General features: G+C 35.9%; 2 protein-coding genes across 2 annotated transcripts in view; one reads left to right on the plus strand and one right to left on the minus strand.

The window, feature by feature from the left end:
• The window catches only part of LOC148952514 (uncharacterized), a 32,397-nt gene extending 23,098 nt beyond the window's left edge, over nucleotides 1-9,299 (minus strand). The window contains exon 1 of the mRNA XM_089089938.1: nucleotides 9,198-9,299. Coding sequence (XP_088946064.1) covers nucleotides 9,198-9,232 — 35 coding nt within the window. The 5' untranslated portion in view covers nucleotides 9,233-9,299. The remainder of the gene's footprint in view (nucleotides 1-9,197) is intronic.
• A 1,862-nt stretch (nucleotides 9,300-11,161) lies between these two features.
• The window catches only part of LOC148952515 (vesicular glutamate transporter 1-like), a 282,421-nt gene continuing 274,848 nt past the window's right edge, over nucleotides 11,162-18,734 (plus strand). Inside the window, exon 1 of the mRNA XM_089089939.1 lies at nucleotides 11,162-11,247. The gene's annotated coding sequence lies outside the window, so the exon portion shown is untranslated. The remainder of the gene's footprint in view (nucleotides 11,248-18,734) is intronic.

The raw sequence follows: 18,734 nt of genomic DNA on the forward strand, positions 1-18,734 counted from the left end.
TCAAAATTTGTTGCGGACGGGTTTGGGGAAAAAGAGCGTGAGGGGGGGGGCAAGTTTGACTCTATTGACTCTTAAAAAGTGAACTAGAACTTTCAATTTCCAATCAAATGAACCCTCTATGAAGTTTATACGAGCATCCCTTTCATAAGAACCATACATGCCCTTAGGGGATAACTTAGAACGCCTTTCCTTGGGCCCTGGGAGGCTGTGTTAACACCGGATTTTTCTTATCCGACCTTTGAACTATTTTTATCAAAATATATATCTCAAAATTTTCATCAGATGGGTTTTGAAAAAGAAGGCGTGGGGGGGGGGGGGCTAGCTGCCCGTGGAATCTTTTGACTATTAAAAAGTGAGCTCGAACTTTCCATATCCAATCAAATGAGCCCTCTCTGAAGTTTATACGAGCATCCCTTTAATACGAAAAATATATGCTCAAGGGCAAAACTTACAACGCCTGCCCCCAGGCCCTGGGGGGTTGTGACGACACCTGATTTTTTTATCTGACTTTTGAGCAATTTTTAACTTAATGGCTATCTCAAGATTTTTATTGGATGCAGTTGGGGAAAAAGGGGCGTGGGGCGGGGGATAGTTGCCCTCCAATCTCTTTTGACTCTAAAAAAACTGAACTAGAACTATCAATTTCCAATCAAACGAGCCATCTCTGATTTTTTTACGAGCATCCCTTCAATAAGAACCATATATTCCCCCAAAACATAACTTACAACACCACCTGCCCTTGAGCCCTGGGGGGCTGTGTTGATCCCTGAGTTTTCGTTATATGGTCTTTGAACTATTTTTAAAAAAAGCTATCTCAAAGTTCTTATCGGTTGGGTTTGAGGAAAATTGGGCTTGGCGGGGGGGGGGCTAGGTGCCCTCCAATCTCTTTTGACTCTTAAAAAATGAGCTAGAACTTTCAATTTCCAATCAAATGACCCCTCTTTGAAGTTAATACGAGCATCCCTTCCATAAGACCCATATATGCCTCCAGGGCATAATTTATAACCCCTGACCCCGGGCCCTGGTGGGTTGTGCCGACACCAGAATTTTTGCTTATATGATCGTTGAACTATTTTTAACAAAAATGCTATCTTAAAATTTTTATTGGATGCACTTGGGAGAAAAGGGTCTGGAGGGGGGAGCTGGTTACCCTCCAATATCTTTTGACGCTTGAAAAGTGAACTAGAACTTTCAATTTCCAGTCAAATGAGCCCTCTATGAAGTTTACACCAGCATTCCTTCCATAGAAACCATATATGCCCCCAGGGTATAACTTAAAACCCTTGCCCAGAAGACTGTGGGGGAAGTGTCCTGCTCAAACATATAATTTCCAGAACTTTCAACTACGTTGAAGAAAATGGCTATATAAAAATTTTGATTGGATGTGTTTGAGGAATGCTGAGCGTGGAAGGGGTGTCGGTTGCCCCAAAATTACTATCGAGTATTCAAAAGGAAACCAGCCATTTAAACTTCCAGTTGAATCGGTCCTTTCTGAATTTTCTACGACAGCGTTGTCAATACATAACTTTATATGCCCCCAGGGTATAACTTACAACCCTCGCCCTGAGGGCTGTGGGGCAGTTGTCATCCTCAAAGACCTAATTTCCAGAACTTAAAACTACGTTTAATAAAATGGCTATTTCAAAATTTTGATTGGATGTGTTTGGGGAAAAGGTGGGCGTGAGAGAGGGGCTAGTTGCCCTCCAATCTCTTTTGACTCTAAAAAAACTGAACTAGAACTATCAATTTCCAATCAAACGAGCCATCTCTGATTTTTTTACGAGCATCCCTTCAATAAGAACCATATATTCCCCCAAAACATAACTTACAACACCTGCCCTTCGGCCCTGGGGGGCTGTGTTGATCCCTGAGTTTTCGTTATATGGTCTTTGAACTATTTAAAAAAAAACCTATCTCAAATTTCTTATCGGATGGGTTTGAGGAAAAAAGGGCTTGGAGGGGGGGGGGGGCTAGGTGCCCTTTAATCCCTTTTGACCCTTAAAAAGTGAACTAGAACTTTCAATTTCCAATCAAATGACCCCTTTTTGAAGTTAATAAGAGCATCCCTTCCATAAGACCCATATATGCCCTCAGGGCATAATTTAAACGTCTGCCTTCGGTCCCTGGTGGGTTGTGTCGACACCAGAATTTTTTTATATGATCTTTGAACTGTTTTTTTTAACAAAATAGCTATCTTAAAATTTTTATTTGATGCATTTGGGAGAAAAGGGTCTGGGGGGGGAGCTGGTTACCCTCCAATATCTTTTGACGCTTGAAAAGTGAACTAGAATTTTCAATTTCCAGTCAAATGAGCCCTCTCTGAAGTTTATACGAGAATTCCTTCCATAGGAACCATATATGCCCCCAGGACATAACTTATAACCCTTGTCCATGAAGACTGTGGGGTGTGTGTCCTGCTCAAACATATAATTTCCAGAACTTTCAACTATGTTGACAAAATGGCTATATCAAAATTTTGATTGGAACTGTTTGGGGAAATGGTGGGTGTGGAAGGGGTATCAGTTGCCTTTGAATCACTTTTGACTCTTAAAAAGGGGACTAGCCATTTAAATTTCCAATCGAATGAGCCCTTTCTGAAGTTTCTTATGCCCCCAGGGCATAACTTACAACCCTTGCCCTGAGGGCTATGGGGGAGTTGTCATCCTCAAAGACCTAATTTCCAGAACTTAAAACTACATTTAATTAAATGGCTACTTCAAAATTTTGATTTGATGTATTTGGGGAAAAGGTGGGCGTGAGAGGGGGGTTAGTTGCCCTTGAATCACTTTCGATTATTAAATAGGGCGCTAGCCCTTTGAATTTCCAATCGAACGAACCTTTTTTGAAGTTTCTACGACAACGCTTTCTATAAAAAAACCTATATGCCCCCAGGGCATAACTTACAACCCTTACCTTGAGGGTTGTGAGGGACTGTCCTCCTAAAAAACATATTTTCTATCTGGAAATCAACTACGCTGAACAAAATGGTTATCTCAAAATTTTGATTGGATGTGTTTGGAGGAAAGATGGGCGGGGGGGGGGCTAGTTGCCTTCATATCAGTTTTGACTATTAAAAAGGGCACCTGTCCTTTGAATTTCCAATCGAATGAGCCTGTTTTGAAGTTTCTACGACAACACCTTCCATAAAAACCTTATATGCCTCCAGGGCATAACCTAAAACCCTTGCCCTGAGGGTTGTGGGGGTGTGTCCTCCTCAAAAACATATTTTCTATCTGGAAATTGACTACGCTGAACAAATGGCTATCTCAAAATTTTGATTGGATGTGTTTGGAAGAATGATGGGCGTTGGGGGGAGGGGGATAGTTGTCCTACAATCACTTTCTACTATTAAAAAGGGCAATAGAACTCTCGATTTCCAATTGAATGAGCCCCCTTTGAAGTTTTTACGACGACCTCTTCCATATGAAGTGCCTCTGGGAAAAAAAAATAATAAAACATTGGAGCCGTATGGCCTTTACTATAGGCAACGCTATAGCGTTGCCTCTGATACGGTAAATTTTCTCAGGTGTGTAACTTGACGAAACTTAAACATTTGAAATCAGCATAAAAATTTGATTCTTTGATGTATCTATTGGTACCAAAATTCGGTTTTTTAGAGTTTCGGTTACTATTGAGTCAGGAGAGAAGTGGAAACTATGTGAAGCAATGTAGTTCTCTTATTGATATTTAAATAAAAAAAAAGTTTTTTTTTAACTGAAAGTAAGGAACGACGTTAAAACTTAAAACGAACAGAAATTATTCCGTATATGAAAGGGGCTGTCCCATCCTCAACGCCTCGCTCTTTACCCTAAAGTTTGACTTTCTCAAAACTCTATTTTTTTTAAACAATGAAAAACTTTAGCGTAAAGAGCGAGGCGTTGAGGAGGGGACAGCCCCTTTCATATACGGAATAATTTCTGTTCGTTTTAAGTTTTAATGTCGCTCCTTACTTTCAGTTAAAAAACTTGTTTTTTTTAATTTAATTTTTGAATGTTTTTTAATTAATACAGGTTTTGATTTTGTCTCACCGTACATGAATAATTAAAAAAAATGAATATTAATTTTACTCTTATTTGGTTAAATGGCTTTCTTGAAACCTGTTTAATATTATTTACGAACGTTTTTATTTGTAATAAATATACGTAACTTACGAATTAACTTACGTATCGAACCTCTATATTCTTATATTTTTATTACGAATATTAGAGAGTTTGCCCCCTAGTCAATACCTTGCTCTTTAAGCTAAAGTTCGAATTTTGTTCCAATTCTTTAAAGATGACCCGTTAATCACAAATGTCGTTAATTAGAATAAATAGCTCTTATGAAAGTACTAAATAATCTTTGGCTTAAAGAGCGAGGTATTGACTAGGGGATGAACCCAATCATATACGTAATTTTTTCTGTCGTTTTAAGTTTTGATATTGCTCCTTACTTTCAGTTAAAAAACTTGTTTTTTTTTATATATAATTCCTGATCTTTTTTTTAAATAATGCTTGGAAATCCGGCGCCCCCTTCATAGCAATGTCCCTTCTCCCATGAAATCTTCCTTCATGGTAAGATCCTCCCACATAACCCCCGACCCACTGCCCTCCACTACAAGAAAAATCCCCTCTGAAAACGTCTGTATACTTCCCAATAACCAATACTATATGTTAACATTGGGTAAAGTTCTTAACTTTCAGCCCTCACCCCGGGGACTTTGGGGGATTAAGTCATCCTAAAAGACATAGTTATCATATTTTCGAACATGCTGAACTAAATGTCTATCTGAAAATTTTGATCGGGTGACTTTGGGAAAAAAATGAGCGTGGGAGGGGGCCTAGTTACCCTCCATTTTTTTTGTCACTTAAAAAGGACACTAGAACTTTTAATTTGCATTTGAATGAGCCCTCCCACGATATTCTAGGACCACTGGGTTGATACGATCACCCTTGGGGGAAAAAAAACAACAAACAAACAAATAAACACGCATCCGTGATCTTTCTTCTGGCAAAAAATGCAAAATTCTAAATTTTTGTAGATAGGAGCTTGAAACCTCCGCAGTAGGGTTCTCTGATACGCTGAATATGATGGTGTGATTTTCATTAGGGTTCTATAACTTTTAGGGGGTCTTTTCCCCTTTTTTCGAAAATCAGCCAAATTTTCTCAGGCGCTTAACTTTTGATAGGTAGGACTAAACTTGATGAAACTTATATATTTGAAATCAGCATTAAAATATGATTCTTTTGATGTATCTATTGGTATCAAAATTCCGTTTTCTATAGTTTCGGTTACCATTGAGCCGGGTCGCTCCTTACTTACAGTTCGTTACCACGAACGTTTGATACTAGTAAGTACTTAACATAAAGAAAGAAAAACGAGCAAAAATGGGGTTTTTAAAGGCCAGATGAAAATACTGACAAAACACCAGAAAGCGAATATTTCGAGGGGACAAACGCCTCTCTTCTATAGCTTGAAACGAAAAAATATAATCAATGAGAGTACCGAAGAAAAAACCAACAAAATAAAACGCGGAAAGTCAATGTGAATGTGAAAATTTTGGTAGGTATTTTCGACCAGAAAATAATAAGGACCAAAGTGTGACATTAAGGGTCCCTTTAAAACTTCAAGATAAAATTTATGAAGAAGCAGTTAGTCTATTTGAAAAGCGCTTAAGAAGACGCATTGATTGGTGTGTTCGCATTGTAAGTAATGGAACACACTAAGTAATGGAACATACTAATGGATAAAAGGTCGAATTTGAAACGATGATTTCACCTAATCTGGATTCAGCTAAATATACCTTTTACGCTAGTTGTGATAGAATAGACCAATTCATGCCAGTAGCAGGGGGGTGGGTGGTAAATCACACATGGGATTTGAAATAAATCGGTTTTCTTTGTTGTTGTTTAGACTTTGAGGTCTTTTTTTAAGAAGTCGTTTTTTAAGTCCCAATTTCCCTTCTCATCTCAATGTGTCTAAGTTTTCCCAGATACGACTGAGCATTTATTTATTTATATATTATTTATTTATTGTTTATTAATATTTATTTATTATTTATTAATATTTATTTATTATTTATTAGTATTTATTTATTATTTATTAATAATTATTTATTAATTTATTAATTAATTGTAATATACTAATTAATTTGTGTACTTATTATTTATTAATAATTAATTGTTAATTTATTTATTATTTATTTATGATTGTCAGCATGGACGATATTCACTACACTGACAGAGGGACAAGTTGAACACGCTGATCGATTCTTTTTTATGCTCTTTCCAAATATTATAATCAATTCACTCGCAAAATCACACAGCCCCCCTCCCCGTTGGTAGTTAAATATGCAGCTTAAGGAATATCTAAAAACCGAAAGATGACAGTAAAACAAATGTATTTTTTTTTTTAACTCAAATAATATTTTGGTAAATTACGCGTCCAATCAAACAGTTTGTGGTAAGGACCTGTAAGTAGATTTTAATGCTGATTTCAAATATACAAGTTTCATCACGTTTAGTCCTACCCATCAAAAGTTACGCGCCTGAGAATATTTGGCTGATTTTCGAAAAGGGGGGGAAAAGACCCCCTAAAAGTTATAGAACCTTAATGAAAATCACACCATCATATTCAGCGTATCAGAGAATCCTACTGTAGAGGTTTCAAGCTCTTATCTACAAAAATGTGGAATTTTGCATTTTTGCCAGAAGACAGATCACGGATGCGTGTTTATTTGTTTTTTTGTTTTTTTTTGTTTTTTTTTCTTTTTCCCAGGGGTGGTCGTATCAACCCAGTGGTCCTAGAATATCGTGGGAGGGCTCGTTGGAACGGAAATTAAAAGTTCTAGTGCCCTTTTTAAGTAACCGCAAAAATGGATGGCAACAAGGCCCCCTCCCACGCTCATTTTTCCCCAAAGTCACCCGGTCAAAATTTTGAGATAGCCATTTTGTTCAGCATGGTCGAAAATATTATAACTATGTCTTTTAGGATGACTTAATCCCTCAAAGCCCCCAGGGGGAGGGCTGAAAGTTATTAACTTTACCCAATGTTAACATATAGTATTGGTTATTGGGAAGTATACAGACGTTTTCAGGGGAAATTTTTTCTGGTAGTGGGGGGTGGGGGTGGGTCAGGGTTTATATGGGAGGATCTTTCCATGAAGGAAGTTTTCATGGGGGAAGGGACATTACTATGAAGGGGGCGCCAGATTTCCCATCATTATTAATAAAAATCAGAAATTAAATATAAAAAACAAGTTATTCAACTGAAAGTAAAGAACAACATCAAAACTTAAAACAAACAAAAAAAATATTAGCTGTATGATTGGGTTCAACTTCAAGTCAATGCCTCGCTCTTTAAGCCTAAGATTTTTTAGTACTTTCATAAGAGCTATTTATTCTAATTAACGGCCTTTCTGATTAAGGGGTAATTTTTGAAGAATTGGAACACAATTTTGTTTACTTATTCAATGAACCAAAATAAAAGCTGAATTAACTAAAAAACGATCAGAAATTAAATAAAAAAAACTAGTTTTTTAAACTGAAAGTAAGGAGCGACATTAAAACTTAAAACGAACAGAAATTATTCCGTATATGAAAGGGACTGTCCCCTCCACAACGCCTTGCTCTTTACGCTAAAGTTTGACTCTGTCTCACAACTTTATTTTTTAAAATAATAAAAAACTTTAGCGCAAAGAGCGAGGCTTTGAGGAGGGGATAGTCCCTTTCACATACGGAATAATTTCTGTTCGTTTTAAGTTTTAATGTCGCTCCTTACTTTCAGTTTAAAAAAACTTGTCTTTTTTATTTAATCACAAACAAGGACGAATTGCAGACTGAAAAGATGACTGGTTTAATATGGGAGTTATACCGTATTGTGACGAAGAAATACATTATTAGGGCTATATATAAGACCACGAGGAGGGGAGGGGGGGGGGAGCTTTAACAAGTTATTTGATTAGTATTTTTGGAAATAGGATAAAAAGAAGGAATCGAGTTGTACGTTCACCTTGTCTCTGTGTCAGTTATGGAATATCCCAATAGGATAATCCTATATAGGATTAAATAAAAAAAACAAGTTTTCTTTAACTGAAAGTAAGGAACGACATTAAAACTTAAAACGAACAGAAATTATTCCGTATATGAAAGGGGATGCGCCCTCCTCAACGCCTCGCTCTTTACGCTTAAAAAAACATTGTTTAAAACAAAATCGAGTTGTGAGAAAGTCAAACTTTGACTTTCTTTGTGCGTAACTTTTGATGGGTAAGACTAAAATTGATGAAACTTATATTATTGAAATCAAAATTAAAATCTGATTCTTTTGATGTATCTATTTGTATCAAAATTTCGTTTTTTTAGAGTTTTGGTTACCATTGAGCCGGGGCGCTCCTTACTTACAGTTCGTTACCACGAACTGTTTGATAATCCTATATTTTGACCTTCATAATACCATAAAAAATTATTTTATATAAAAAAACAAAATAAAACAATAAATTAATTAATTAATAAATTCATTAGAAAAAGTATAAAATTATACTTGGTTTGGTGTCTTGGTTTGGTATACTTGGTTGGTTACCATTGAGCCGGGGCGCTCCTTACTTACAGTTCGTTACCATGAACTGTTTGATAATCCTATATTTTGACCTTCATAATACCATAAAAAATTATTTTATATAAAAAAACAAAATAAAACAATAAATTAATTAATTAATAAATTCATTAGAAAAAGTATAAAATTATGCTTGGTTTGGTGTCTGATCCACACAAAGCAGTGCAACATTTCAAAAACAACTAAATCTAAAGAAGCATTCACAAACAATTAAATCTATATGAAAAAAAACCTCTTTCAAGACGCGTTTCAAAGGGAAGACTCCCTTCCATTATAATATTAATTCGTAAGGGCATTTAACCAAAAATTGTAATGAATCATGCGTTTTAGATGTCTTGTAAGGGTATCTAAGATTAAGGTTTAAAGGTTCCAACAACATTAAAAGTTTTACTAAGGAGGGGGGGATATGAATACCAAAGTGTTTTCTAGGGGGCGAAATTTCCCGAAAAACCTGACTCGTATCATAACTTCAAGATGTTCCTTTTTACTATATGGTCCACTGGTTTTTAGCCACTGGGGACATTAGCCCATCCCCAAAGTATTTCCTTAATTTAAAATACTCAGAGGAAACTTAGCAACGAATTTACTTGAATGCAAAAATTTCTTACCCAGAACCGCTTAAATTGAAGAGTATATTTTCCATTTTAATCCTTTCACAATGGCGAGCCAAACTGGAATGAATGTAAGCTATAATAAATGGTGTTTCTCGTTCATCTCGGACAACCAACTTTTTAAAATTGATTTTGTTGGATTTTAAGAAGATTATCAGACATTCAGAACTGTCATACATTCTGTTCTTTTTATTTTATAAAATGAGGACACTCTTATAATTAGCATAGCTATTAAGGTATGGGACTCGGCCATGATTCCATTTTGGAGGGGGCTCGAAGTCGTGTTTGAAGGAGGATGGGCTCATCCAAGTAAAAGGTTTTTGTATATTTATTATACAGTCAAATGTGTGTGCTTGTATACAATTTTTCTATCACAAGAGAATTTTAACTCTTCTTTAAAGAAAAGCCTGACTTTGCTATTGAGTGAAATAGCAAATAATGGGTTAACGCCCCCTATATCTTCTAAAGACCAGAATACAGTTTTCATTTTACTGAAAACAATTTTTATTTTGAGCTGTATGTTTTCATTTCTCATAACATAAAAAAATCACCATAATAAAAATAACTGAAAAGAGCAATGATTGTGAATTGACAGTTTAGCGAATAGGCTACTGATATCCATTACTGAAATTCTCAAAAATTTTGGGTTTATTAAATTTATAAAAAGGAAAAGCTTAAAATATATTTATTTCAAGTATAGTGCAAATTACCTTGACTCCTACCGTTGGCAATTTTGTATAGTATTTTTCGATGCACTCATTTCGTATAGTCTATTGTGAAGCATTTACAATGACCTTCGTCACATTACCTTTATTGTTTATTGGTTTTACGCTGTTTTACATTTACTTTTTATTACTATTTTACTTTTTAATTTTTTATTACTCACTTACTGTTCTACTTTATACTGTCATTAAATTCATGAAAAGACAAAACTGAAAAATGCCTTGTGATATGACAAAAACGAACGCGGTACTTGATGATAGACGCCCTACCTTATGTTCTTCTAATGTTTCTCTGACGTTCAATCCTAATAAAATATTTCAAATTAAGATAAAAATGTAATTCTTTAAAAACAAATTTGGGCTATATATTTGCACATTAGGGGGGGGGGGGTAAAGTATAGTGGGTCTGCATGCCTGATGTGTTAGGTACAATTATTCTACATATTATGTAGTAAGAATTGTTTTCTAACTTCACACTGTCAAAATAATTTACCCCACCCCCATCCCTAATGTGAAAATATATAGCCCAGATTATATATTTTCCATCTATTCTGTCACTTCTCTTTGTTTTGTCTCACGCTGAGCTGAAAGAAACTAACGAAAAAAAACGGTTCTATAATGCGTCAATGAAAGAACAACTTGATCGGTAGGGCGTATATCATACAAGTACCGAAATCACTACCTCATCTTAAAAATCATTATTATACTCCATAAAAATCAAAAACAAAACTTCCTATAGTTACCACCCCCTTTTTGCGCACAAACTAAACTAGATTCCTCAAATCACCTAGTATTTGTATCTCACATTTGAGAGGTTTCTCATTCTAAAATACAAAAATTTTATAAAAATACACACTAATTGATTATATTATACTTAAAAAAGACTGAAGAAGAGCCCTCTCTCTATTTCTCTGTGTCTCTAATCCCTCTCTCTCTTTCTATCGCTTCCTCTCTTTCCCTACCCTAAAATTATGTAGAAAAAGATAAAAAAAAAACCATTAACAACTGGATATCTTGATAAACGAGGAAATGAAAACAATTGCGTAACAATTTTGTTGGCTCGTGTTTGAAGTCATTTGGGATCCACAAAAAATCGAAAGGAAATACTGTTTTTCCCCACTTTGGACCTTGGTGAAACTCAATCCCTTCGTTCAGAGCAAGTCATCAAAATCTTCAACCAATCTTGGCTAGTTAACACGACAATAGGTCGGTGAAGATTCTTGAGACCGCCTTCTATCCCTTCTCCCAGGGATCTTCAAGATATCCAGAAAGTGGCTGCAACGGGAAAAGGTCAGTCGTTTGATAAGGAAAGGATATCTTAAAAGGTAAATTGACTTTATTTTGTATTGCTTGCTGTTTCTAGTACCATACAGAAGCCTTTGTGGAAACATGTTTGGAGTAAAAAGCGTCTTGTTGTTAAGAAAATTTGATTCAAGCTTTTCTAGAAATTTCTTCAAAACAAGGTCAGAACCTCGACTTGGCTAATAAAGAACCTGACCCTGGCCATTCTTGGACTTATTGTTTGTTACTCTAGCCTTTTTTTTAAATACACAGCAGTATATTAAAAGTATAACTAATTTTTTTTTATTTGCTTTATGTTTATATTTTATTTTCTTATGAATATTATTTGGCATAGGCATTGACAGTGCCGGCATTCAGAGCTGTGGCTCCCCCAGATTTTGAAAAATACTTTTTGGTACTGTAACTGAAAAATGTTGCCCTCTCCCCCTTGAATTTGAAAAGTACCTTTTTTATGTTCGTTAAACAAATTGTAAAACTTCCCCCGCCCACCATTTAAATTTTTGTGAATTGGTTCCTTGAGAGCAATTACAGAAGTTTGAGACTTCAAGCAGGGCCACAGGGCTGAATGTCTTTTCCTGGGTAAGTGGCTAGTTCATGTAGCCATACCTCATTAAGTCTTATTATAATTAGTATTTGAACCCAGATATAATCTGGGCAAGTCTCTAAAACGGTATGTCTATAAACATATCTTAGGAATTAACAAAGCAGTCTCTTAGAAAGAGCTGCTTTATTATTTTAGCCTAAAATGTATTTTATAAATTGCATACAAAAACATCATGAACCTATCATAAATGAAATGCAACACATGCAAATACTGTAAATATTGCAAATATTATATGAACACATTTTTGTCACTTGTTCGCATCATAGGGTCTATGGTAGCTATGGTAGCTATGGGTCTATGGTAGTGTAAACCTAGTAAAAATTGAGAACACTTTTACCACGGTAAGCAAACTTTGTAAAGAGAGAGTTAACCAGAATACACAAAAAAAAGACAAATGATTTACACAATCGTTACATAACGTCATGAACTTGTGCATAATAAAACTTTATCGTTTTTCTTTCTTTTCTTGTAAATTCTGGCTGCGTAGTCATGAGTGCAGTCTTCTTGGGCAGTGTTGTCATTCAAGAGCTTATGAAATGTCACGAATACTTAAAGCGTATCAAGATTGGGGTTTTTTAACAATAGCTCAACAAGAATTAATGCAAATCTGACACTAGAGCTTTAAAACACCCTACGAGAGGGAACCAATACCCCCTTAGCCCTTTAAACGCAATAGAAAAATTAGCTTTTTCTTTTTTTTGCTGAGAAAAGCATGAAGGTTTTTATTTTCTAACAGTAATTATTAATTATTTAGATGATATATGCCCGTACATCATTTACTATCATAGATATGAAGCAAAAACAAAAATTACTAATTTAGTTTAAAATTATTTAGTAAAAATTACTTCAACAAGACTCGAAATACTAAGAAGCATTCCACATTATATATTCATTCCTGTAAACCTTCTACTACAATGAGTAGTAAAATCGTTTTACTATTTTCACAGATGCACCTAGAATAAATTTTTTATCTGAGAAAAAATGAATAAAAAGATTTATGAGAAAAAAAGATCTTACTCAAAAATTATTTCTCAGTACAATTATCTATATCTATTGATGTTCAGTAAATTTGTAGATACTAATAACGAGATGGTGTTTGGAAATAGCTGTTGTAACCAGTTCCACTATCCTCAAATTTTAGGAGTCCACCCCAAGATTTTTTTTTAGTAAACAGATTATTGAAATGTGATGCTCAGAAGAAAGTTAGATATAATGCATGTTACTAGCTTAAGCATAGATAATTTATTATGCATATCTAATATTGCCATGGTAAAAAAAAAGTAAAACTTACCATCAATAGACGCCAAAACTGATATTTTAAAGGAGGGATAATTTATTATGCATAAAAGGGGAGCAATCAAATTGTTTACATCCCCACTTTAACTGTCTGATTGAATATTGAATTCCAGCCCTCAATACGAGGAGGAGGCATCCCCCCTTCTATATACCGAATAATATCACCTTGTTTGAAGTTCTAATGTTGCTAGTTACTTTCAGTTGAAAAAACTACTTTTTTAAATTTTTGATCGTTCTTTAAATAATGCGGGAAATCCAACTCCCCCCTCCATGGAAAATTACCCTCCCTCCAATAAACCTTCATAGATAGGTCTTCCTGCAGAACGTTCCCCTCCTTCTGGACAATGCCATTCTCACTGAAAATTCCCCCCGAAGTATTTCTTGCGGATAATTCCGCCTGGAAAATTCTCCTTAGCCTATTTTCACCTGAAAAAAGACTTGTTTTTCATTTAGTCTAATTTCTGATCTTTTTCAAGTCAGGCCAGAAATCCTCCTTCCGTGGAAAATTGTCCTTGAAATGTCCTCTCCCCAATGGACAGTTCCTCCCACTGAAACTTCCCAAAAACATAAAGAAAGAAAACTTCCCAATGAGAATCTCTCCCGCGGAAAATTCCCCATAGAGAATTTCTCCTGTGGAAAATCCTCCCTCCCTTGTGGAAAAATCCCCCAGACAATTCTAACCCATTTAAAATTTTCCCCCGGGCAATATATCCAGAACATCTCCACATGCAAAAATGTAGTCGACAAAGAGAAAGTAAGGCAAATAAAATAGAATATCGTATTGGAATTCTGGCTAATTTCCCAGTGTAAACCCGTTGAAAGTTCAACCTTGGAAACTTCCCTTGCCAAGGAAAGTTCTCCCCATGATAAATTCCCACCTCCGCAGAAAATTACCCTCCCCTAAAAATGTTTGTATACTTCCTAATAACAAATATGTGAAAATGGGCAAATTTCATAACTTACAGCCCTTCCCCAAGGGCTTTGGAAGGTCTTGTCATCCACAAGGGTATGGTTATTTGTCTTTTCAACTATACGGAAAAATGGCCATCTCAAAATTTTTATTGGATGACTTGGGGGGGGGGGGGTCTGGGAGGGGGTCTAGTTGCCCTCCAATCCTTTCAGTCACTTAAAAAGGGTACTAGAGCTTTTAATTTCACTTCAAATGACCCCTCTCCTGATCTTCTAGGGTCATTGAGTCGATGCAATCCGTAGAAAACTACGTTTTCTAATGAGTTAAAGAGGCTGAGTCACAAGTTCGAACCTTAAAACGTACAGGGATTAGGAGGTAGAGTTGGGGGGCTGCCGTACCCCAAACCCCCTGCTTTCGCAGCCTCTTTTATTATGATTTTTATTTTGGGGGTCTACCGCCCACTCAACCCCCGCTTTTTCCCTTGCAAAGAAATGCGTTGCAACACGAACGAAGTCTGCTTGAATTTTTTACCGTAAGATCATCCTATTGCATCTCTTTGATTAGAAACAGTACTGCACCTTTGCTGGATTTTTTACAGGAGATTTTTCCCTAACCGATAACAAGCTATATAATGTGATGAACTTGGTACGACCAACTGATTGCAGGCTACAGGACTTAAAAAACCTTAACAAAAGAGGCTGCAAAAGCGGGGGGTTTGGGGGGCGGCAGCCCCCCAACTGTACCTCCTAATCCCTGTACGTTTTAAGGTTCGAACTTGTGACTCAGCCTCTTTAACTCATTAGAAAACGTAGTTTTTTTCAAATAATTTCTGCACGTTTTTGTACAGTTTATTACTTATTATTGCTTGACTAACTGTTAGCTGATCGTGTCAGGAGTTAAAGATGGGGGCTGCCGCCCCCAAACCCCCCACTTTTGAAGATTCTTTTGTTAAGGCTTTTAATTCCTGAATACTCAAATCAAATGCACAGTAACATTTTCTTTTTTCAACTTTTCTTCGAGCATGCGGGTATACGGCATGTTATCAAAGCAGTGGAGACTTACCTGTAAGCTAAAGGCCGACTGTGATATTCTTCTGGAGACCCCTGTTGAGCCGAAGGATTTAATAGATTGGATTTAAAAAAGAAACTGAGTTTCTTTTTTAAACTTTAAATTTAAGAGATACTACTTTAAATTCAATATAGAACAAATATACTCTGACGGGAAATCGAACCCGGGTCTTCCGCATGACAGGCAGGAATAGTGACCACTGTATCATCAGAGACTCTTGATAAATTGTCTTTAGTCTCTGCAATCTATTTTCGACTCAAGCAAATAGAAAGTAAGATTTTCGACAAAAAAAACTTCTGGGAAAGAGCTGGAATTTTTGGAAGCTTGCAGTCGGTCTTGTCAGGTTAAGAGGACTATTTTAATCTAATTTAATAATGAAATACTAAGTTTTTAGGAATCTCAGAAATTAACATAGGCTCTTATAGGAAAACGACCTTTTTCGTAAATGTAAATTCGGGGGATAATTTTTTCGGTCTGAAAATATCAAAAGGCCCTAACAGGTCAAATTCCACTTCGAATGAGTCCTCATTCACCCGGACCCGTTGCCAACTGTGGCGTGTCAGATAAAAAAAAAAATTGATATTTGGTTTTTGGAAAACAGGGAAGAAGAAACCAGATTGAGCTGAAATTTTGAGGATGTGCTCCCAGGCCCTAGAAAAGCTTATCCTCTAAATTTCAGCCCGATCGGACAACGTTAAAGGGGGGATGTGGTGGGAAAAATTAACATGGGCTCTTATAGGAAAACGAGGTTTTTCGTAAACGTAAATTCGGGGAATAATTTTTTCGCTCTGAAAATCTCCCACTCCCTAACAGGTTGAATTCCGTTTCGAATGAGTCCTCATTTACCCGGATCCGTTGGCAACTGTGGCCTGTAGGCGTGGCTAACAAAAAAAACTTGATGAACATTAAGTGGCTATATTTGGTTTTTGAAAAACAGGGAAGGAGTGATCGGATTGAGGTGAAATTTTAAGGATAAGCTCCCAGGCCCTAGGAAAGCCTATCCTCTAAATTTCAGCCCGATTGGACAACGTTAAAGGGGGTCCGTGGTGGGAGGGTCGAAACTTCCGGCCCACTTTCCCCCATGAAGATAAAGTCGGAGGGGGTGAAATTTTGCATGTTTCTTAGTTTGAGCTTAGGCTACAAAATGCGATCACCGCCGTCTCTCTGCGACCGCTAGGACCAGAAATCGCTTAAAATTGTGGTGCGTCGCCTCTTTAAAGAGGCACAAGTTTGCCTCCTTGACCTAAATTTTAAAGAAAGAAGTTTTGACAATAATATTTACATAATTTTTTTTTTAAACTGACTCCTAATTCGTAATTATTACCTTCCATACTTAATGCTATTTAGTAAAATTATAAGAATAAGGTATTTGTTAAGAATCCGGTAAGTACGCAAAAATTGAAGTTTCGTTAATGCTCATGAAATAAAATTAAATAGGATGACAATATAATAGTTCATAAGCAAATTGGGGCTATATATTTGAACATTAGGGGGTGGGTGGGGGTAAAGCATAACATATATTAAATACGTAACCTAACCTAACCCAACCTAGGTACCTTTTTTGCCCCTTCTACCTCAAAAAATTTAAGTCTAAATCTTTGTCACGGAGTGAGCAACACCTCACTAGGCAGAGGCAAGGCAGAGAAAACCTGTTTTTCATGTAACTCTCGATCTTTTTCGATGCGGGCTTTCTCGCGGACTTATCGAATTATTAACAAGTACCAAGAATAATGCATATTGCTAGAAAAATAGAAACATTCTTTTAACAGGAATGCAATCACAATGAAAAACACAAAACCAAATTTTTACATTTCTGCGGAATTTTGAGAGTAGGATCCACACCCCCATATGTCAAAATGCGAAATTTTGCAGTTTTGTAGTTAAGTATACTAACAATTGCTTGTTTATTTGTTTAATATTTCAGGGTCTTTTCCAAGAGGTAATCGTTTCAATTATGCGGTTATAGATTTAAGAAGAGGGCTCAATGGAGTGTTAATTTGAAGTTTTGATTGCCCTTCTTAAAAACAAACCTATTTTGCCACAGGAAGATGCCAATTTTTACACTGTTGCGACCCATAGCAATGGTTTTGTCCAAATCAAATTACGGTTTTGGTCAAATCGAAGCGTGTTCGTTCATTCGTTAAGCAACCTACAACTATGTATTGTTTACACAAGTAATACTAACGGTTATAGGGTATTACAAAGCTACACCATTTTTAAAGAGGGTCATTTATTTCTTGGTATTTAGAGGGTGATGTTAACCCTTCAAAATTGAATTTTTATCCCCACAATTCTAGCTTCCCGCAATATCCATGATAGGCCTTCGTATTGAGAGAGACGTAAGTGAAGTAGGATTTACCCGATACCCGCTTTTATTAAGGGTAGATTAGGGTGCAGAAGTTCTTAAAGTCTTTAGACCCTACACGTAGTATGTGTGAAGCAATAGCCAGCAGTTGGTAAAAGTTTTTTTTTGTACATGTTTTGCCCTAGCTTTCTGCAGTTAGTTTTTTTATTCTTTCTCGGTCTTTTTTAGTTAGTGACACATCAATTTAAGTTTTCCCTTCATTAGTTGTCTCTGCTGTTTTCTTTTTATTTATCTTTATTCCATTCTTTACTGTTTTTGTACTGTTAACGATGGGCAGTAATACTCATTCATTCAGACTAAGTTTGCAATGTGGATACTGAGGGGGGGAGGGCAACTCTTTTTTTTGTGGAAATGATAGTTAATAGCAAAAAAATATAATTTTGAATATCGAAGCATTCTTATTGCATTGCTGAATGTCAGCGGAGAAAGTGAGTTTTCAGGGCTGGATGGGGGGGGGGGTAGCTGTCATTAGAATTACAAAAACTAATTTCACATTGTAAAGTAAATTCACCCTCTCAAAGCATTGACATGCACAGTTAAACTTCAGCGTAAAGAGCGGAGGGTTGAATAATATGGTAACTTTATCATGTTTAGCGTAACCTTGAATGTAACACCTTAAACAATCGAAAACTGAGTTAAGATTATGTTTTTTTTTAATGAAAGTAAAGAATTGTGTTTAAAATTGAAACAAATAGAAATTATCCTATGTTGAAAGGGAGCCACTGCCTCCATTAGATCTCCCACTCTTTACGCGTGAATTTTGGATTTCCCACCACAGTGGTTAAAGACCATATGCTCCAACACAAGAGAAATTTAATTGAATGATCAAATGACGTTACTGAGTGTGCTAAATATTAGTGATCATATTATTGATAAGTGATAATATTATTAGTGATCATATTAGTGATAAAAAAAAAACTGCAGTGAGATCATGGTAAACTTGGAACTGGAAAATTGTTAACAGGCTAAAATTTTTGATTTATAATCTAATTGACGATCTCAATGCCACTACGACTGACTCACAGAACATAACTGGGGGGGGGATATTTCGTTCCCTCCACAGGTTATGCGTCTATATCCCAGTTTGTTTTTGCGAAGTGCAGAAGTATGTATTCTTGCCAAAGTTGAAAATAATTGCAGAACATTCAGAACTGTGATAAAACATCTAAAATCACTTTTTTCCTCGGCTAATAGCTAATCTATAAGTTAGATGAAAATATTGATAATAAAAATTACTGCCATATTGACAGTTTTGAACAAAATAAGA

Source organism: Artemia sp. Qi Xiang Cuo, chromosome 5 (genome assembly GCF_049724085.1).
Source record: "Artemia sp. Qi Xiang Cuo chromosome 5, ASM4972408v1, whole genome shotgun sequence".
NCBI lineage: Eukaryota > Metazoa > Arthropoda > Branchiopoda > Anostraca > Artemiidae > Artemia > Artemia sp. Qi Xiang Cuo.